Below are 23,554 nucleotides of genomic sequence, written 5' to 3' on the forward strand. Positions count from 1 at the left end.
GCAAGTTAACCTTTAGGGAATCCAGCACAAGGACTCCCAAGCCCCATTGTACCTTGGATTTTTGAATCCCACCCCCACCCCCCCCCCATTTAGTAAATAGTCTATGCCTTTACTCCTTCTACAAAAGTGCACAACCATAAACTTCCCGACACTATATTCCATCGGAGACTTCTTTTCCCATTCTCCCAATCTGCCTGAGTCTTCCTGCTGCCTCCCTGCTTCCTCAACATTACCTCCCCTCCACCTATCTTCATACTGTTCGCAAACTCGGCTGCAAAGACATCCATTCCCTCATCCAAATCACAGACAAAAAACATAAAAAGAAGGGTCCCAACACTGACCCTTGCGGAACACCACCAATCACCGGCAGCTAATCAGAAAAGGCTCCCATTATTCCCACTTTTTGACTCCTGCCGATCAGCGAATCCTCCATTCATGCTAATATCTTTCCTGTAATATCATGACTTCTTATCTTGCTAAGCACCCTCATGTACAGCCCCCCACCCCGTCGAAGGCCTTTTGAAAATCTGAGTACTCAACATCCACATATCTATCCTGCTTGTTATTTCCTCAAAGAATTCCAACAGATTTGTCAGGTAGGATTTTCCCTTAAGTAAACCATGATAACTTTGGACTATTTTACCATGTGCCTCCAAGTACCCCAAAAGCTCATCCTTAACAATTGACTCCAACATCTCCCCAATCACTGAGGTCAGGCTAGCTGGTCAATAATTTCCTTTCTTCTGCCTGCCTAAAGAATTGTGCAATATTTGCAATTTTCCAGTCCTCTGGAACCATGCCAGCATCTATTGATTCTGGAGAGAACATTACTATTGCCTCCACAATCTCTTCAGCCACCTCTTTCAGAACCCTGGGATGTAGGTCCGTCTAGTCCAGGTGACTTGTCTACCTTCAGAACTTTGATCTTCCCAAGTGCCTTCTCCTTAATAATAGCAACTGCACTCACTTCTGCCCCCTGACACTCTCAAACTTCCGGCACACCGCTAGTGTTCTCCATAGTGAAGATAGATGCAAAATACTTATTCAGTTTGTCTGCAATTTCCTTGTCTCCCATTACTATCTTTCCAGCATCATTTTCCAGTGGTCTGATACCTACTCTCTCCTCTCTTTTGCTCCTTATATATCTAAAAAACTTCTGGTATCCTCTTCGAAATCATTAGCTAGCTTACCTTCATATTTCATTTTTTCCCTCCGTATGGCTTTTTACTTGCCTTCTGTTGGTTTAATGCCTTTGAAGTTTAAAGACCCTACCACGAATGAGGCACTCCGTATTATGTGCTTTCAAATAATACAACTACACACTGCAACCCAAAGGGACACAAACAGCATCAGCCACACCAGCTGTGTTACCAGTATTAATAACTGCATTGTTTGCTTTTGAAGAATAGTACTTTCTAAATTAGGGATGAGAATTTCTAAATTTCAAGTTTTCCAGCCTAAAAACCTCTGCTACTTCAATGCAAATATGAAATAGTGATGTTACATACAGAGACCCCCAGGTTTGAACAGGGTCCCTTCATAACTCCAACAATTCACAAGTTAGAAATGTGGCTGCCCAGCAATATCTTTAAATAAAAACACACACAAACTGGAAGCAGTGTAAAGTTAGACCAGGACATTTATCCCAACAATTCATATTTCTCCGTAAGATACAATGATGTTGCAGTGAACCTCGTCCACAAAGCAGAAAATGCCATGGGCAAATCCATGCCTTTGATCTCCCAGATACCAGGTATAAGCCAGGCACTTGTAGCCAAGGGAGAATCTGTACTGCGTAATTACAAATATTCTTCTAAAATTTATTCTCAGCTTCTGGACAAACTTGCAAGGTCAGCCTTTTTTTCCCATTTGTTCCACCAGGTACCTAAGAATGATCAACAGTCAAGCAACCTGGTGTGGCTTTTATAGATTTATAGATTATAATTTTTATAATCATTTATAGATTAAACTGGTTATAAAGGGCAGGTTTGCTTCCTTAAAAGAAGATGTGGAGAGTCTGCAGAGGGATATAGATAGGTTAAGTGATTGGGCCAAGGTCTGACAGATGGAATACAGCGTTGGCAAATGCGAGATCATCCACTTTGGAAGAAATAACGGAAGGGCAGATTATTATTTAAATGGTGAAAGATTGCAGCATGCTGCTGTGCAGAGGGACTTGGGAGTGCTTGTGCATGAATCGCAAAAAGTTGGCTTGTAGGTGCAACAGGTTATTAAGAAGGCAAAAGAAGGAATATTGGCCTTCATTGCTAGATGGATAGAATTCAAGAGCAGAGGGGTTATGCTGCAACTATACAGGGTACTGGTGAGACTGCACCTGGAGTACTGTGTGCAGTTCTGGTCTCCATACTTGAAGAAGGATATACTGGCTTTGGAGGCAGTGCAGAGGAGATTCACCAGGTTGATTCCAGAGATGAAGGGGTTAATCTATAAGGAAAGCTTGAGTCGTCTGGGACTATACTCTCTGGAATTCAGAAGAATGAGAGGAGATCTTATAGAAACATACAAAATTTTGAGAGGGATAGATAAGATAGAGGTAGGAAAGTTGTTTCCATTGGTAGGTGAGATTGGAACTAGGGGATGTTGCCTCAAGACTCAGGGGAGAAGATTTAGGACGGAGAGGAGGAGAAACTGTTTTTCCCAGAGAGTGATGAATCTGTGGAATTCTCTGCCCAGGGAAGCAGTTGAGGCTTCCTCACTAAATATATTTAAGATACAGTTAGATAGATTTTACATAGTAAGGGAATTAAGGGTTATGGGGAAAAGGCAGGCAGATGGAGCTGAGTTTATGGACAGATCAGCCATGATCTTATTGAATGGCGGGGCAGGCTCGATGGGCCGGATGGCCTACTCCTGCTCCCAGTTCTTATGTTCTTACGTCCTTATTAAAGAAACAACTTGTAAAGTAATCATGTTTGAACTTTCGGTTTTGTCTAAACTTGGTAGGAATCTCAGCAGTTGGAACATGACAAAATATAATAAAAAGAAAGAACCTTTCATTTTACTTTTCCGCCACTGATTTTCTTCCTTTTGAATCTTTAACCTGATGCTGTTCCATCCAGAGGAGTTGCGTTTCCTCAGTGGGTTTATCCAATAGGAAATACTGTGTTTGGAGAAAGATGCCAGGCTTTCTGTGCTACGCCTGTATGTTTCTGAGTCCCAGGACAAGGATCGAGCTTTTTTCGAATGAGTATGACATGATCCACCATCCCCATAATGACAATCCACATTGAGCAAAGAATGTACACACTTTATATCTTGATTTTTTAAACTTGCACTGAAGATCCCTTCTTCACCATCTTCACTGAATGCCCAGTTGATGTAACCACCTTCACTGTCACTGCCTGGTACCAAGGAAGAATCATTAGTAACAGGAGGAGCCAGTGAACCCAATGAAAGTTTATCAGCCCTCCCAGTTGACACAGGAGTAATATCCCACTGTTTTCCATCATGATTGTCAACTTCATTGTGGTTAGGATCCATCCTTTGAAAGCTGAGCTGAACTGGGATGCTGCATGGACTATCAGCTTGCTTCTGAACAAGCAAGTTTAACTTGGTTGATGTTGGAGTACACGGAAGTGACACATTAAAGCGGACTTCTGTACACTTTGGGCTTTCGAGAGGAGAGGGGATTAGGAATAACTGTTCACATTTATGAGGGGACATGGGCTCAGATGACACAACTGACATGACTGTACCAGCTTCCAACTCTTTTTGCTTGGAAACCATTTGGTCAAAGCACACTGTCTGATCGTTATCACCATGCATTTCTGATGCAGGTGATTCAGTTATAGTGCACGGACTGAGATAACACAAGTTCTGAAGGACTGAAGGTGGATTACTATAATAATTCTGCTTTGCTTGAACCTCAACAGAAAAATTGTCCAAGGAATTCAAATAAATGTCATTGGTGCAGCCTTGTGGCAACTTTGCAATGTCACTGTTTTCTATGTTCTTCCCCAGAAATGTTTCATCCACTTTTAAACTATCCACAGCAGAAATCACTTTCAGAGTGTCCACAGTGAAAGCTGAGAGGTCCTGCAGGTGTCCCAGCTGACTGTCCAAAGAGTGCAATGACTCCTTGACAAAATGCACTTTCTCATTTACTTCCTTCAAGTTCATTGCCATTTCTTCCACTCTAGAAAACAAAAGGCACGTTTTAGTTTCCACGAGTTTACTGCGTGATCTGAAGCAGCCAGGAAGAACATCTACCTGGAATTCTTTGGAACATTGTACCATACTAAAGTTACTAAGTAAATTTAAAAATTCTGTTGCTGAGCCAAATCAAGCACAACTCTTGACAGCGATTATCCATCCAATGGCTGGGCTTTTTCTGCCATGCTCCAGTCAGAAAAGTAACATGGATTTGGCAAGTCTATAGGCAAAATTGGTAAGTTAATTAGCTTCAGATTAAAAAATAAAGATTAGCTTTGTCATGTACATTGAAACATACAGTTAAAAGCATTGTTTCCATCAATGACCAACACAGTCCGGGGATTGTGCTAAGTGTCACCACGTTTCTGGCACCGACATAAGATGCCTACAATTCACTTACCCTGAACATACATCTCTGGAAAGTGCAAGGAAAGCAGAGCACACAAAGGAAACCCACACAGTCATGGATTTTAGTTATTTTGGATCTTAATTAGTACAGATCTGCTCTACAAATTCATGCCCATGGAAGTTGCCAGCCCTAAGAGTTTCAACCTGTAATTACAAAATCCACAACCTTCTCTGGCATTGCTTCATCATGACAGAGTGCACCAGATGAGCCAGGGATTACACCAAGGCACAAGTAGGATTCTCAGACGTAAAACATTAACTCAGTTTCCTTGTTCGTAGATAGTGCTTCATTAGTGAACAATTCCAGCACTTCCTGCTTATCAGATATACAGAATCTAACCTTGAGACTTGTTTCATAACCAGAATGCTAGAGGAGGCACCTGCAACTTACATGGCATTAATGGAACCGGTGCAAGGCAGTAAGGCCCTGTTTGGGTAAACCTGTACCCCAAAGCTTCAGAGTGGTCAAACTGACCTCAAAAGAAGCACAATTAAATCAGGCCAAACATCTTTGTCAGCCCTTGGGTAAAAAAAGACCTTCTGAGGTCTAGGGAATACAAACACAAAAGAAAGCACTTTCACTGAATATGAAACACATACCAGTAAAGACTTTTCACAAGGCTTGAAAATAGGCATCTGGTTCATGTGCTACTACTTGAAATGCTGGCATTATTCACCCAGGAACTATGAAACAATAATCCAAGCACCTCCACACTACTACCCAGTTTGATAATATAATTTCCCATAATATCTATACTGTGAAAATGCTTTCCTCTTTTTTCTGAGATGTAGGACAGTGTGATACTCGGGCACTCCAGGCTGCCCTTGCTCTTCCGTGTACTAGGGATCATGGGAATGGGATGCGGTGTCTCAGAAGCCATGGTGGGTTGCTGTTTGGAATTTAGGAGATGGTCCACTCTGCAGATAGGTGGAATTCAAGGTGGAAAGACTGGATATTGATGGTGATGGATGAAGTACAAGTCAAGTCAAACTGATTGCTTTGTCCTGGTGAGCTATGAGCACACTGTTGGAACAGCACTCATCAAAGCAAGTGGAGAATATGGTACCACATCCATGAATGCGCTTGTCCTGAGCAGCACAAGGTCTCTACCCTGCTCCTAGAACCACAGTACAAAATTTGAATGAATTGATAATCTAGATATCTAGATTACTGTTTAAGTAACCTATCCCCTGCTATGCTATTTTCTCTTAGTTTTCAAAAATATTTTTCAAAATGTTTGCCAACCAAAGTAAGTTAGAATTGTTCCAATAATGTAATTTAAATTTCTGTTTAAAATTCTGTGGTAACCTTGTCCACAAATAATCATAAAACTAATAACGAGGACAGGGTAGTTGGATGACCAGGTCTATTTTACCAAGTTGAGACTATGATATAAATTTATTATTGCAATTAGTTAGCACATTGTTATTTTAGATTTAAACCATGTGTTTAATCTAGCCCAGACTGATGGATAAAGGCATCCTGTCTTCAATATATAGAATCAATATATTTCACTGTAAATATAAACTCAAGGCTCATAAAAATCAATCACACAAAATCTGATGAAAGGAAGTGTCATATTGGTGCAGTAAGGAAAAGGAAGAAAATGCATTTCAGGACTAGATTTGAGTGAGGCTCACGTTGCAGTCAAGTATGATCCAGAAGTGTTTGCTGCTGACACTGGGTGATAAATAGTCTCAGCATAGACATTCCTCACTTTAATGAGCAGAAAGCTTATGGTTAATACAATAAATCAAGCAACTGCTGGAGATATACCTTTCGGTTGTTACTCTAATTCTTTCATTGTCACTCGAATGAAGATGCTCATTTTTCTCATGGAAGTATTTCTCAACACATAGCTCCTCAAAGTCATGCAGTTTTTTCAACTCCTCCTTACTCAGGTACAACTCTATTCAAAACAGAATCATAGTTTACCACTTAAATATTCAGCAATGAACAAGTGCACCAGATTTTTAAAATTAATTATTCGCTGAATGTCAAAAAAATCACAAATGCTGAAGATTTGAAATGATAAAAAAAGAAAGAAAATGCTTTTATTTTTTTTAAAAATCATTTTCCTTGTTGGCTTCCTACAGCATGGATCTCATGATAAATCTTCTAAATTAGTCATCAGTTGGTTTGCTCCCTGCCATGACCATGTATCTGAAAGTACCTCGTCAAACAACCTCTTCCCTCACACCCTACATCCTCAGAATCAGGTAGTTTCACTTTGAGAACAGGCAGAAGGATATTGGGTGTGGACCTGATATCTGTTAAACACAGACACTATTGCACAGCACTGACTCCATTTTCTGAGGAGACGGAGGCAAGTGAGGCTTTGTCCTCCTCCCCCATTCTAACCAATGAGAGGATCATTGGGGTCTCCCTGCCGTCTATTTATCAGGACAGTTGCATACGCTGGGCCCTTAGCACCTGTCTAACAATCTCTTTGACTCCCAGCAATCAGGTGGGAGGTACTATAGCACTGGGACAAGAACAGGAACAGTAAGATGGGAAACAGCTTCTTCCCCACAGGCCATGAGATTACTGAACTCCCAGGCACCACTGAGGTCTCATCATGGATGAAACACCAGTAATGTTATACTGTTTACTTTTTTAACCTGTGTTGCAAATACATGTTATTATTTAACTTACCTGTGGTAATGTTACTTTATATGTTATGCGTGTGAGTTATATGCACTGCGTTTTGCATCTTGTCTGGATGAGTGTTGTTTCATTTGGTGTATGATTGAATGATAATAAACTTGAACTTCCAGCTCCACAATGAACCTGATGCCTTGTGTGATGTTTGTTATCCTTCCTACTCACTGAGCTGGATGTTTTGTAGCCAGGTTTTCAGTTGTGCCGAAAAAAAACCTTTGACATTGTCTCAAACACTAAACTACTTATTCACAGCACCTATGCTCTGTCCTTCTTTGAAATGACAACAAATAAACTTTGATGTAAAATCCCGTGTTATTCAAAGAATTGAGTTCTCACTCTCTTTAATTGATACATGTGTATATGTTTGAGTTTTTTTGCAGTGTATATAATCTATCCACCATCTGGAGGTGGAGGTGGGGAGGGGCGGTGAGAAAGAGATTTAAGTATATTTGGGTATGTTTTTGCACAAACTCATTGCCACTAAGAATTAATTCATGCAATGTCCAGTGGAGGGCAGCAAAGTAACACTACTGCTGAGGCAAAAGCTTTTATATACTTTCTGCTTCCAGTAAAACATTAAAGTAGTAGGTCAAAGACCTTCGTTGCATTGTTTTGATGCACTTTCATTGGAAATCTGATGTGAATCAGCCAGATGCCCAAACACAACTCATTCCAGCTATGTACAAAAAATTCTGCTTTCTTTCATATGAAGAAAGCCACATCATATGACCCCAGAAACCAAAACTTTTTAAAAGACCCTATCAATAGGTCAGATTTAGTTAAACAAATTTCAGTTTGCTCAAAGACTGGTCAGGGCTCAACTAATCTCCCAGACTGTGATTACAAGTTGGGCCCTCAAAATATTATTTAAAAATAAATTCAGATTTATGAGTCGGGATAAAAGGAGCAACCTTTATTGTACGTGGCTAGGACCCTGTTTGCCTTCCTTCCCTAGACAAACCACTTTTTGGCGAGGAGCTCTTGCTTTTTACGTAGCACTTCTCCACAGAACTATGGAAGTAAATTGCACACCAGGACTGGAGGAAACATCTGGCTGGGGTTCACCTGCCTGATATTACTTTCCAAACTGACAAGGCTGACAAGCTACTTCTATGATACAACTTTCCACGCAGTGGCCACTGTGGTGTGTTAAGCCACTGATCCCATTTACTGCTTATATACATATACAAACCACAGTGCTCCCTTCAAACCAGAAAACCAGAATGCTGGCAGGATTGATCTCCAGTATGAGCCCTGTAATTGTTCATGCAACACTGCATGTGAATCATTATCAAGACTCCAACTACAGTTATGTGAATTGAGTTTACTGATCTACTAACAGAAAAAAGCAATTTGCGTTCTCAAAAAAAAAGTTGTCATCTTCAGCATATGGCAACAATAAAGCAGCCTGTGAGGCGCCTTACCTGTAGAAACCACATGATGAAAACCACTAAGTGCTGCCACCATTCCAAGTTTCATGTTTATTTATTTAGCCATACTGCACGGCGAAGGCCATTCTGGCTCTTATAAGCCATGCTGCCCCAGCAACCCCCGACAAACACAATGAACGCAAACCTGATAACGGGACAACTTACAACGACTAACTAACCTACCCAGTACATCTTTGGACTCTGGGAGGAAACCAGAGCACCCAGGGGAAACCCACGTATTCCACAGGGAGGACGTACAGAGACACCTTACAGGACAGAACTGAACTCTGAACTCCAGAATGATCCAAGCTGTAAGAGTGTCGCACTAACTGATACGCTAGTGTGTTGTATTATTAAAACTGGAAGAATATAATTACTCACTTAAGCCAACATCTTCGTCCTCTTGATCCACCTCATTTTTTGCTTGATGTTGATAAATTCGACTCAAAAGCAAAGCCACATGACTGAAAATAATTAGTGGTGGCGGCAGCCTTGGCTTTTCCCGATAGGTCATAATGTAGCGGTAACGATTATATTTCCAGAGTTTGTTAGATATGGATTTTATTTCATAGTACACATTGCTGTAAAGAAAACAATTTCAACTCTTAATGCAAGACAAATTAAAGCCACAACCAACATCCCCATTCCCCAAAACCTGACACCTGCCAAAATTCCTGTGAAAACCTTTGACAGATGATAATTTCTTAGCCCAAGCTTTGCCCTCTGTCAAGGGTTCTAAATACTTCTGAATGACCTTTATATTCAAAAAAATTTAATACTTAAAATTATTTAAACAATTATTTTAATATTAAATATATCGGAAAAGAAAACCAAGTCAACTAAGATCATTGAAAAACAATTAAAAGTTAAGTAGTAATTAGCACAGAATACAGAATATGATAGCATTGCTGTTAAATTGAAGTTTAACACTGGAATTACAAAGGTAGAGTTCAAATCCCATCATAGTGGCTGAAAGATTTAAATCCAAGTAGAGTCACGGAGAGATACAGCACAGAAACAAGCCTTTCAGCCCTGAGTGTGTGCAAATCATCAATCACTTTTTAAACTAATCAAATGTTAACCCTGTTTTTTCATTCTTCCCTTATTCCTATCAACTCTTCCAGATTCTACCACTTAGCTGTACAACAGTGGCAATTTACAGAGGCCAACCGACCTACAGCTTACACCTCTTTGGAATGTGGGAGGAAAGCCATGCAGTTACAGGAAGGGCATACAAACTCTACCCAAACAGCATCCAAGGTCAAGATTGAAACTGGGCCTCTGGCCCTGAGGCAGTGGCTCTACTGATCGAGCTACTGTGCTGACATTGAACTAAAACCTCTATTAGTAGCTGCCATTAAAATCCTATTACTTTGTCTTTCAAGGAAATCAAAGCCCAAAGTAAATTTATCATCAAAGTACATACGTATATGTTCACCAAATACTACCTTGAGTTTCATTTTCTTGTGGGTACTTACAGGAAAATAAAGAAATATAATAACATTTACGAAAAACTATACTTAACAAAAACTGACAAGCAACCAATGTGGAAGAGAACAAATTGTGCAAATAATAAATTAATAAAATTATACTTATTTGTGGAATCCTTGTAAGTGAGTCTATAGGTTCGGGAGTCAGTTATGTGTTGAGGTGAATGAAGTTATCCATGTTGGTTCAGGAGCCTGACAGTTGAAGGACAATAACTCTCTGAACCTGGTATTGTGGGACCTAGAGCTCCTGTACCTCCTGCCCAATGGTAGTAGTGAAAAGAGAGCACAGCCTGGATGGTGGGGCTTTCTTGTGACAACACTCCTTGTAAATGTATTCAATGATGAGGAGGGCTTTGTCTGTGATGGACTGGGCTGTATCTACCACTTTCTGTAGACTTTTTTTGTTCTTGGGCATTGGCGTTTCCATAGCAGGCTGTGATGCAAATAGTCGGGATACTCTCCACCATGCATCTATAGAAATTTGTCAAAGTTTTAGATGACATGGCTTGGAGGGAAATCTTCTGTCCCTGACATACTTAGGCTACGTCCACACTATGCCGGATAATTTTGAAAACGCCGGTTTCGAGTAAAAACGACAGGCGTCCACACTAAGCGTTTTTCAAAATATCTCCGTCCACATTAGGCGGATATTTGGGCAAATCTCCTCCTACTGGGCATGCGCAGGACACACAGAAAACAAGCGAAGAGGAAACGATATACTTGGTGCGTATTTGTCCAGTTATAGAGTAGAAAAACTTTAAAGGAATTGCTCTTGGCTCTCGTGCAGGAGGACTTAAAACTTAAAAAAAAACAAATACTGGAGCTTATGGAGGCAACCGACAGGGAGTTCACAGATAGTATGACTCAGCTGACGACGAACATTGAAAAATTGACTAACTCTGTTGCATTAATATGAATTTATTCTCAGCTGCTGTCCCTTGTAGCCTATTCAAGCCAGTGATTACAGGGTAATTAGGGATAGGTGAGTCCATTACAGCTATTTCCTTGAGAAAGACCCTTGTGCCTAAATGAATTTTCATGAATTTTCAGCACTAATCTCTAAGGCATTGAAGACTTCAGCTTTCACAGAATTTCTCATCCTTAATTATAGCTTTCAGATTATGAATCCAAGTGCTACTTTTCGACCACATGATTATCACAAATTTATAGAATACTTTTTAGCTCTTTAAGACGTTTCCCTCAAAGTTGATGAACTCTGCAATTTCACAGAAAGAGGAATATCATACATGTCTTTTAAAAAGTAATTCTTACTTGAAGAAAGCAATGAGCAGATTGACTAGTATAATGTATTGTACAAACAGGTAAACAGCCTGAAGGAACGGATTAAGAAATGAACCCGGGGGGCAGTCTTCATTTTCTTCACAAGCTGCAGTTAAAACAGAACAACGGTGTTAATGGGGAAAAAAATCAGTAAATGCAAAACACTTAGCTGCTGATTTAAAGTAAATCCTTCAGAGCTTACCACTGTATTTTGCCTGTCACATATAACAGGAATAGAATGCAGACTTCTCTATCAGACAATATACTGGAAATACTTCATCCAGCTCTTGCCATTGTTGCAGTCCAGTGTAATAATTCACCACAGACTTCAAATCAAGTGAGACTGGGGTCCATGCCATGCAATATTCCTGTGAAGTCCAGGAGAAACATTCATTCTCTTTTGGACTTCACAAAACTTAAGCCTGCTCATTATGTGTACCCATGTTGTTATTCTACCTAGTAAATCTGGGTACAACACACACAACGCAACATCAGATATCCAGTAAGGTGGCATGCACTGGAGTCTGGCTGCATATTCATGACCAACTAGAAGAGGAAGAGCAGGGCACTCTGCAGAATGGCAGACCACTGCACCGGTGTGAATACAGCAATAAAAACGTTTTCAATAGAACATTCAAATTAATGTTAATACACATATTTTGGTCACATATCAATATAAAATCATAAAGTCAAAACAATTTGCAACAGTGAAGGAAACAATTTGATCATTGATTCTGAAATTGAAATAGAAAATGCTGGAAATAGACCACAGGTCAGGCAGCATCGTTGGAGAGAGAAATGGGGTCATAATTTACGTCAGTGACCTTTCATCAGTATTGTCTGTCTTATCTTCTGGATTTTCAGAGCACTGTATCCATTTCACCTGGAGTTTTTTCTCTTGGACTACTGTTAGGCTTTGCTGACTCTTTTCCAGAACAAAACTAAACCCAAAACACCAGCACTCTTTGCTTCAAAATATTTAATCAATTCCCCTTATAAGATGCAATAACATCTTCCTGTAGCAAAGCATTTCATACCCGAATAAGCCTCATTAAAAGTACAGATCTCATAATTCCTTTCTGATCTATTTATTGACAATTCTAAATTATGTGAATAATTACAAACAATTAAGCAAATTTATACAATGTAAAAAGCAAAGTTACATCTGTGTGTCATCTATAGCTTGAGAAAGATACAAACAGCCTTTCTGCCGAGTTTTATTTCCTTACTTTAATAAGTTTCCTCTCCAAGACATTGAACTAATAATGTACTGCACTACCTTTTGCTAAAGTTTTTTAATGAAAATTAAAACACAGGCCCATTCATCCTCCTCCACCAGCTCTTTATCTGTACATAGATGACTATAGGTTGTTGCTTCCTGATGTATTTGCTGCCAATTTGCATCCTTTTTTCAATTTGACCAACCTGACTCTAACTCTTCCTTTCCCTTTTTCAGTTTTTCTAGCAGTTGATTACCAATATTCATTATAAGCAAGCTGATTCCCATAGCTATTTTAACGACACTGCTTCCTAACCTGCATCTTGCTAAATATCTCTTCCATTCTCCTAATTTCTCAGCTCTGTTGTGTCAGTTCTGATCATAACATCTTACACATTGTTGACAGGGCTTTCAACCATGTCCGTTCCATTTCCAGCACATCAAGAATCACCTTCTCCGCAGCTTCTCTGTCTAGCTGTGGTAGCGTGTAATATGTCAGCATGGATAAGGAGACATAGTCAGATCACCATCAGGCCATTGGACTATATAACATCTTGTTTGCCATCAAGTTCTGAACTATAAAATCTGCAATGCATTATCCATCTTTCACACACACACACACACACACACACACATTATTGCTTATTTTTGCTGTTTGTTTCACACAGATTTAATTAATGTTAATTTAATTTTATATTAACGAATGAATAATCTTGCATTGTGACGTTCTGTGCTGTTGCTGCAAAATGCTAGATTTCATGGCATTTATACACTACGTATGCCTGTGACAACAATAAACTTGACCTTGTTCTTCCCATCCATCCACCCCTTCACTTTTGCTGCAGAATCATGTTCAATTTCCAGTTCTTTTGGAACATTAAGTCTTTGTCTTTCTACAGATGCCACCTGATCTGCCGAGTATTTAAAGATTTTCTGTTTTTATTTCTGATTTCCATCTTGTGCAGTTCTTTACTTTTAGGAAATATTTACAGAGTCATAGAGTTTTACATTATGGAAACAGGCCATTTAATCTACCACATCCATGTCTACCACTAGGCACCTATTCTTATGAATCCTACCTTCTAGGACTTGCCCGTAGCCTTCCATACCGAGGCAATTCAAATGCTCATCTCGATGGTTGTCAGCACCTCAGCTTCCACCATCCTCTCAGATTGTGTATTCCAGATACTCACCACACACTAGGTGCAAAATGTCCCCTTCAGATCTTCTTGAAGTCTCTTAGCCCTTACCCTAAATCTGTACTGTAACTTTATCTACTTCTGGTGTGGGGAAAAGCTTCCTGCAGTCTCCCTTCTCCATACTCCTCATAATTTTATATACCTCAATACAGCTCTCCATTCCAGGGAGAACAACCCTAGCCTCTCCAGTCTCTCATCTGAAGTGTTCTATCTCCATTTTGTGGTATTGTTATCGCAGCTCAGTGTGAAGCAACTGCCAGCAAAATTTATAATAAGGAACACAAAAACACAACCCTGTTTAGTTTACTAGCCGAAGTTGCAAACTTTTGCATAATAATGTAGAATATTGTTATTCATATTCTGTATATTACATGGCAAAGTGTTATTCTCATTCTGTGTTCGATTGAAACATTTATATGTTACATTTGTAATTGCAGACATCTGTGTACATACGATCAATTTCACCGGCATAGACTTCACCAAATATCATCCAGTAAGGCTGGAAAACGATATCCCGAGCCAGACGCCAGGAAGGCTGCTCCGATGGAGAAAGTATGGCCTTTCTGGACACCCCAAAGCTTAACAGGACGATTGCCATCAGTATCACGATATAGAACATGTTAGCTGTCTAAACAAAAAAGAAAATACATCTAAATATTTCTTTATAATACACTTGCATTTATTAAGTGCATGACTAGAGCCTAGAATGGTTTTAAATTAGTGCAAGTTAAGAGGGATTAAAATTTACCCTGGCCTTACTATTTTTATATAATTATCAAGGATTTTAATTCCCTAGAGAGAAAACTGGTACAGAGGGTGTTGGTCATTTTTCAGGAGTCAGATTCTAAATCAGGATCTATGTTGGCATGATAACAACATTTCTCACTGCGGAGTCTGTTATAATTGCTTGTGGAGTATATTCATGGAGCTCCACCCAAATATATGTGACAAGTAGAGGACCTCTGTTTCTTTAGCATGTTCTTGTGCTGGTGAGACTTTGGCCAGATCTACAAAAGCATTCCTACATTTAGAAGATGACACTGAAGCATCTAACGTACAACTACAAATAAAAATAGCTCCAACTTTAATTACAAAATATTACTTTACAGGTATTTGTTTTAGTTTTAAGGATATTGTGCATTAAGGAAATATACAAAAAGTAGTGTTTGACACTTGCTGCCTTTGGTCACCTGAGCTGTACGGGTCACAGGATTGGGAGGTACTCTCGGAGAAGCCTTGCAAGCTTGTTATGTTCATATTGCAAATAATCTATGATATGAATTCACAGTGCCCTAGTTTTGGACAGGATATTGATCAAGCAGTCTGCTTTGATCTGAATGGTGCCGGCGTTGTTAGAGTGTCGCTCACTCAGGAGCAAGTGCAGACTTTTCAATCATGCATGGGACTTGAGCCTTGTAGTGAAGGAAAGGTTTGGGGGAATAAGGAGGTCAGTGCTCAATGCCAAATACCCAATCTCCAATGTGCTTTGACACGACAAAATATCTACGTGGTTGCAAAAAAAAAACTGCTGGAGGAACTCAGCAGGTTAAGCAACGGCTGTATTGGCCAAGTGATAGTAATGATCAGCCCAAATGTGGCTCGACCAGATGAGATTCTGGTCAATGTATGATCATTGTCATTCAATGCAATCAGACAAGGATTTATTTACTATTCAGGTTATCACAAGAAACAGTAACAAAAAACATGATAAACTGATTCATTAGAGCTATAATATGAACAAAAAAAAGCTGCTGGCAAAACTATTAACGGATGACCTAATGAAAGATCAAAATTACTTTAAGTGGAAGATCACGCCAGAAAAGATTTTAAAAACATACCATTTTCCCAATCATTGTCAAGTATGGACCTGCGTGCTGATTAACGGCAAAGAAATCCAGAAGCCTCACAAACCAAAATATAATATCCAAGGAGTATATAATCCTTCCAGCAATCTGCAATGGTTGGTTAGTCCAGCGTAAACCAAATCCAACAACAAACAGAATTATAGCCACAGAATCATTGAAGTTCCAGTATTCTTGGACCCAAACTTTAACCTTCTGGCTGAATTTTCCTGGCTCTGATATTAAGATCTGTGTAATAAAGGCAGAAATGAAGATAAAGTTGGGCCAGTTTCAATACTGCTTTTGAATAAAGCTAACTTTATCTCTCACTTTGGAATTAAAATACTGCCGTATGCAAGTAATCAGAGATGGAGACAAAAAAAACATCATATCCCAAAATTACATTACAGAGCAGGCAAAAATCTTTTGAAAATATTATATTAGCTGTAAATTGCATAGAGAGCATTAGAATAAAAATGAACTTCAAAATAACGCTGAACAACAACTCAAGGCTGTAATTAATCACAAAAGAAGGTTATTTATTCCGAAAAGCTCATTGGCCTTTGTACGTCAATTAAGTTGTACTGACAAATTGATACAGTGAGCAGGTCAATTAACATTATGAGTTGTGAATTCCCCTTAGGTTTAATGGCTCCAAAAAGTAAAGCAAAGTTATTCAAAACTGCAAGTAACCATGTGAATAAGCTACTAATAGCACACTAAAGATGGTGATTGCTTTTGAGAAATGTCATTAACGTTCATGGACAAACCTGTGAATAACTTTGCAAAGGATAAATGGAAAATAACTGGAGTAAAGTTGGTTTCTTGGATTAAAGAGAGTAATTTTAAGACTGGAAATCCAGTAATTTTATTATTGTATTCTACCATCTAAATATTATGTTTCATATCGCTCTCTCTCAAGATTTTGTTCTCATTATTCCCATGTGCTATAGACACCTGAAATCATTACATACTTTTGCAAGGAATTGCTTCAGCTGCAGAGGTCAATTCAGCCTCCAAAATTCTACCTCAGTAGTGGAACATCCAACCTAACATCAGGAGGAGATAAAAAGCATTCAAATTGCCTTCAGAGCTGTTGTGTATGTGGCCGGGTTACACAACAAAGCTATAAATAAAAATGCTGGAGATGGGAGTTAAGTTAACAGGGTTCTTTACTGACTGAAACCGAACTGAACACACACGTACAGATCAATACGTACCTAATAGCACAAGCGCAATACGTGCCTAATAGCGCATGCAACGACTTGTCCCTACAACATAAAGTAGTCCCATATTGTACAGTAGCTATACAGTACACTCCTCCCCTTTTATTTTAATACTGTATCAACTTTTTTTTGCTGGGGCACTACGCTAAACAAGTATGTTTACCCTTAACATACAAACGCCTACCAATTGTTTACTTAGCAATTTAATAATATCAAATTATATCAAAGTAACATAATAATATGAAATTATAACAAGCCTTTTTTTTTACTTTTGGTTTAAGACCCATTTATAACTCAAGTCTCTGTGAGGGGAGCTCTGCCCACTGTGCCATACTTCTCTAGATGACGATTATGTACCAGCGGTAACAGAAGAAACAAGAAAAGCTGTAGCAAAATCAGCCATATTTCGTAAGAGGTGTGATGCATTTTTCGTAGCTACAGTTTCCATGGTCTGCTTCAAAGATGACTTGCCACCAACAAAAGAAGTGGTTGGTGATCTGCTGTCTCTGCCAGTTATTCAAAAGTCGGGGCAATCTAATGACTCACAGGAAGAACAGTACTTTACCAGTAATCTTTCACCATTTGAAGCAGCAGTTGATTGAAATCCTGTTGTTCGTTCCATTGTTCTTAAACTGCTGTTACAGTACAGTTTTGCTGATATTAAGGAGTACCTGCAGTGCTATCTGTCTGGCTCAAGAGGAAGAATTCCTTCAGGTGCACAAGTGTGAAAATATAACAAGAGAAACCTTACAGGTTATTGCCAGAATTTGCCTCTGTTGTGATGCTGTTTCCCAACTTCTTGGTGCAAAACAAGACACATTGGCTGAGGATTCAAAATATGTACGTGCAAAAGAAACTTACTGCAAAGGATTAAGTGTATGATTCTCAATGGAGGAAATGATTGGTTCAAGATTTACCTTGTGTGAAAGCTGTTCTGTTTGAATGGAATTGATTTTGTCCAAGAGCTTTTAAGGGATGACCAATTTTCATCGATCTTTCCCAAGGAAATTGTTCAGGAGAAGACGGAGATGCTGGTCTTTTCGGAGATTTAAGCTTATTGAGAGTTCGCAGATCTTACATTACCTGTTCATCTGTTAACAAGTAATTTAACTGCGCAGGTGCAGGTTTTTGTTTTTTGTCTGAAATTGGAACAGGGTCATTAGGTCTCCTCCTTAGTTTCCTAGTCATTATTGGCTTTACCTCCACAGAATCTCCCGTGAGTTCCATTGTTAGCCTCTCATTCTCAATCATCTTTTTCTTTTCTTCTAACTCAATCTTTTTATCTTCAAATTTCCTCACTGCTGCTTTCTTCTCTTTAATATAATTCCTTTCCCCTTGTTCTGTCTCCAGTTGCAGAAAAAGCTCTGGATTTCGTATTCTTTCCTTGTATTGTTGATCTAGTTTCTTCATCCTTTTCTGATACTCCTGCAAAGTGCCTTCCTGTAACTGCTGTAACTGTCTTTTCAGAGATGTCAATTTCTCCTGGTACATCTGCTCTTTTACTTCCAGGTAGTCTTTATCATCCTGCTTATTGGCAATATCTGTCTCACTGTCGACACTGTCTAGCTCCTCCTCGTCATTGTAATAATCAACAATGGGTGAGAGGAGAGCTGTGGACATCTTCCTCGTCGAGCTGCCCTCCTTTGTTGACACATCTAGTGCCTTGATGGTGTGCCAATCGAACTGGATTTTCCTGAGCCATTCACGTCCCAGCAACAGTGGTCCTCCATTTCTCAGTACATAGAGGCTCAGCTGCTGCATTTTGTCTCCTTAGGTTACTGTCACCTTAATTTTACCTTTGGGGTACACTTTCTGTCCTGTGTAAGTCTTTAGCAGTAGTTTAGTTCGTTTCAGAGGTACGTGAGAAAACAGTTGTTTGTAGTCATGTACAGAGATCACTGTTAAAGCTGAGCCTGTGTCCAACTCCATTTTCAGTCTCACGCCTGCCACTTGTGGAGTGATCCATATTATTCTTCGATCATCTGAATCTTTCACGCTGTGAAGTTGCAGACAAGACAATTCACTTTCATCTGAGTCTTTTTCATCAGAACTGCTTTCTTCCATCTTGTGTACATTGTTGTGTTTTCCTTTCTGGGGTTTCTTGTTTCTCTGTATTTTGTCCTTTTTCTGCTGTTTACTAGCTGTGCATACTCTGCCAATGTGGCCCTGTTTGCCACAGTTTCTGCATTCTTTGTCTTTAAACCAACAGTCATCTGGGTCATGTGACCTGTTCCCTCAACGGTAATGTTTCTTTCCTTCATTTCTGTTCGGTGACATTTTATTTGTAGCATATTCCAGAAATTTTTATTGTATCTCGAAAGCACCTCGTGCGGCTATTTCCGTTGATATTGCAATGTTCAGCGCCTTCTCTAATGTAAGGTCTTTTTCACCCAAGAGCTTCTTCTGTGTGGTTTCACAGTGCATGCTACACACTAACCTGTCCCTCAATGCGTCTGATAGACCAGCTCCAAACTGACAGTGTTCTGATAATTTGCGCAATTCAGCACAATATTCAGAAATGTTTTCATTTTTGCTCTGATTCCGATTGTGAAATTTAAATCTTTCAGCAATGACCAGTGGTTTGGGGTTTAAATGCTGTTGGAGAGTGTCTACTATTTGCTTGAACATTTTGTCAGCTGGCTTTTCAGGGGTCAGCAAGCTCTGTAGCAGGCCGTATGTTATTGCTCCCATAATACTAAGTAAGACGCTGGCTTTCTTTTCATCATGAACATTGTTAGCATCGCGATATAACTCCACTCTTTCAATGTAAGTTGCCCAGTCTTCAATGCCACTATCAAATGCTGTAATGGTTCCAATCATCACTATCTTTGTTATGTTAATTAAGTCCCATTCTCCCCTTATTTTCTTTTTTGACTCACATGTTGTCTTTGCTAGCGCCACGAGCGCACTGCGTCTAGATATGTGTGTCACTTCATTTTATCTCCTTTCTGGGGCAGGTAGACCCTCAATCCCCGGGCTTCCGCGTCGGCTGTGGCCTTAGCTAGACATGCTGTGGCTTCGACTGTGTCTCTTGGTCTCCTGACATTCCCGACCTGCGGCTGTGCTTCCGATTCCTTTCGGACTCGCAGCCACGCTCTGCCTTGGCTCGACCTTGCGCTCTTCTTCCAAGTGTCGTTATCAATTAAAACACGGCGTTCCGATATGATGTAGGTTCATTAACCTCGTCGCCAATTTGTTGTGTATGTGGCCGGGTTACACAACAAAGCTATAAATAAAAATGCTGGAGACAGGAGCTAAGGGTTCTTTACTGACTAAAACCCAACTGAACACACACATACAGATCAATACGCGCCTAATAGCGCATACAACGATGTGTCCCTACAACATTAAGTAGTCCCATATTACACAGTAGCTATACAGTACAAGAACCCATTGGCAGAGCAAACTTCTTCCAAAATTTACTGGATCTAGATTCAGACGTATCTATTCTTGTCAGGCAAACTAAAGGTACAGGAGGCAATCAAATGGGCTGCAATATTTACATTCATGTTACTTTGCATATTACTATATATTTTAACTGGCACCTAATATTTTTGTAGAACTTAGAAAAATAGATTTATTATTTTCAGAACAGATGTAAAAACAATGCTACTTAAAACAATAAAGAGACTGCAGCTCCAAATAATACTCCTGATTCACCAATTCATTCTTTAGCATATGACCTCAAGAAAACTTTCTCACAATGGCCAACATAGATGTAGTGGGCCAAAGAGCTTGTTTCTCAAGTTAAAGTTGCACAGCATAATCTTGTCAGTCCAGGTATTCTCATTTGTATTTTACTGCTGGTTACAATCCTTACTTTTAATGTGGATACTTCTTCCTAATCTGCAAAACTTCCTAGATCCATAACGCTGCAAGGTGTTTGCTGTCCTCCAGTCCTGGCATCTCAATAATCCCTAAAATAAATTGCTTTTCTTCAGCAGCCATCAGCAATCAGAGTTATATCAATGATTCACCAAGTTTGATATATCCAAAGAAATAAGGGGAGACAGGTTAAGTAAACAACTGAGGCCATGGCAGGTGGAATGTAATGTGAATAAAAAGGCTAAGTCATCCATTTTAATGGCAAAATAAAAAAAATACTTGTTTAAAAATAAAGTGATAGATTATAGCTAAAGAACCACCAAGGAGTAATATCAAGCTTCTCTGCAAAAGCCAAACAGACATGGGAGCCAAAACAGGGGATGAGAATTTGATAGCAGTCAAGGACTCTGAGGATGCACAGCCATCTTTGAGTCAATGTGATGTGAAAACTATAATATAATTGGTCAATTAATCTCACAGTAGTTTAGTGCTACCTCATTTACAAACACTAAGGACAGTTTAGTCTAACAAGCCCTGGGAGAACATTAGCAGGTTCAGTGGGTAAATGTATCATTAGCATTAAATACTCATACATGTACCCTTGAAACATGGTGAACAACCCCTAATTTAGTAGCTTTATTGGAAGATTAAGGTGATAAGGAGCCTAAAGGTGTACCATTATACACCATTTGCTACTCATAGTTACTTAATTGCATCTACATGAACAGATCCATATATAGCTGGCCATAAAACAGCAGCTATGAAGCAACAAAATGTGAGAGGTCTTAAATGGCCGCTGGCATCAGGCCACTATCCTCAAGGCATTCTTGCTCATTGTCTGCAGCAATAAGGTCAAATACCCTTTTCTCATTATATCTTGGAATGCACATTCCAATATCTCAGTAAAACCTAGGCAAAAAAAAGTCCTTTTAAGGCACAACTGTCAAGGACATTTTTCCCCTAAAAAAAACTTCATTTGGATCTTTTTATATTTAAATCAAAACCTATCAGATTAAAGACACAAGAGGCTGTGTGGGCAAGGGACAGGAAATAAAGAACAGTGGTGAGTGATTGATTTCCTTGCTGGAGAGAAATATGTAATGATGGCCACCAGGGGTTGGTGTTGGGTCCATTAATTGTTCAATACTTATTACTGACCTCTGTCAGGGTATGCATAAAGTTTGCCTATGCTGTAACAAGTGCAAGCAATAGTAACAGACAACAACTGACATTCACAGATAGACGAAATTGTTTGACGCAAGGTTAATACAGATAAGAGTGAAGTAATATGCTTCAGAATTTTAAAACTAAGGACAATTCAAATTTCATGGTAAGAATTTTAAGAGACCATGGGAACAGAGGGTCTCCAAGGGTTTCACAAACACAAATTTTGCAGGTAGTAGCACAAGCCACTAAGGTCTTCACAAATATGTGAAGTTTATGTTACTAAAGAATAAGAGAACATTGAAATTGGATAACTGGTGAAAATGTGAAGCAGCATAGGACAAATTGGTTTCCTCAGCAAACTGTTATAATCTGGTACATAGAGCAAGGGAAACACTTCCAAGACTGAATAAGAGCTACAAATACTGTTCCATTCTAAAATGCTTGCAAGTTCAACTTGGAAGTTATTCCTCAACACACAATTTCCCAATGTCGTTATTTTTTCAATGTCTAAAGTAAATGCTACACATTTGCACAAATGACTGAAAAGTGGGAGCCTTGATAAGTTATTCTTTCCTCCCTAGTGTGGCACTAAAAAAGAAAGTCGTTTCTGAAGAGCAACCCAAATAAGATCAATAAGCCCAGCAATGACTGAGATCATATCTGAAAAGTCCTAATCATTGATCCAATTCTTTATTAGTATCTTCTCTATGTGTAATTAAAGCAGTATACCATTAATACTTTATAATATTTGTTATATGATTTATTCTGTAAAGGTAAAAGTAGATTCAAACATGTTCACCTCTCTGGCTTTCTCCACAGCTGTTGTGAAAATGTAAATGATGACAATCCATTCTTGGACACTGGGCAAGGGCTCCATTTTCACTAACACTGTGTAGGTAAACAGCATCAGAAATACTAAGTAGGCAATCTGTGAAAGAATAAAATGGAAAAAAGAATTTTTTGCTCTGGAACATTTCAAAAAAATTCATACAAAGATTGTTGCTGCAATATTCAATTACTTCCTTTGGGACTAGAAAAGAGAAGAAACCCAAATTCTTACTTCTGTGACATTGGTTAAAAAGAATATGCAGATATATCTGGCATATTCACATTGCAGTTCACGCGTTCAAAATTTCAAAAATGTTTGTTATGAAAACAATTTCAAATGAAACAAATACATTTTCTTATAGAGCCAATGATCCCACACCGTGAGTTGATGTCCAGACAACCATTTCCAATTACTAGAGGATAAATCCTAAATCCCACTCATTCATGCCAATCAGCATTATAAAATATTTTAATTGCAAAAGCATTTGTAAATGATGACAAACCGTGTGGAACCAGAACTTGACAATCGGTGCATTGTAAAATTCATAGGCTTTTCTTGTCCAAGGCAGCCCCTTTTGTCTTGTACCAACGATTTCATTTTGACTTCTTTTGGATTTTTCTCCTCCTTTTTCTGAGTCATAATCCATCTTTTATTAGAGAAATGAAAATCACTTTTAAAACCTCGATTGTTAACTAATGAATAGATATTAAAGCTATCCGAGTGCTGAATACACCTTAAAGTATAAACAAGTACATAACCTCTTGCCTTGAAGACAAATTACACATACATTTGGTACATCGA

At 39.0% G+C, this 23,554-nt stretch overlaps 1 protein-coding gene across 5 annotated transcripts in view; it reads right to left on the reverse strand.

Moving 5' to 3' along the window:
* Window positions 1–23,554, reverse strand: part of trpm6 (transient receptor potential cation channel, subfamily M, member 6) — a 179,396-nt gene that overhangs the window by 40,371 nt on the left and 115,471 nt on the right. For all 5 annotated transcript variants that reach the window (XM_063068751.1, XM_063068750.1, XM_063068752.1 and 2 more), the window contains 8 exons: window positions 23,256–23,399; window positions 22,724–22,852; window positions 15,704–15,955; window positions 14,319–14,493; window positions 11,439–11,553; window positions 9,058–9,257; window positions 6,359–6,491; window positions 3,012–4,156 (listed from right to left, as the gene is read on the reverse strand). In XM_063068751.1, the coding sequence (XP_062924821.1) occupies window positions 3,012–4,156; window positions 6,359–6,491; window positions 9,058–9,257; window positions 11,439–11,553; window positions 14,319–14,493; window positions 15,704–15,955; window positions 22,724–22,852; window positions 23,256–23,399 (2,293 nt within the window). The remainder of the gene's footprint in view (window positions 1–3,011; window positions 4,157–6,358; window positions 6,492–9,057; window positions 9,258–11,438; window positions 11,554–14,318; window positions 14,494–15,703; window positions 15,956–22,723; window positions 22,853–23,255; window positions 23,400–23,554) is intronic.

Source organism: Mobula hypostoma, chromosome 16 (assembly GCF_963921235.1).
Source record: "Mobula hypostoma chromosome 16, sMobHyp1.1, whole genome shotgun sequence".
NCBI lineage: Eukaryota > Metazoa > Chordata > Chondrichthyes > Myliobatiformes > Myliobatidae > Mobula > Mobula hypostoma.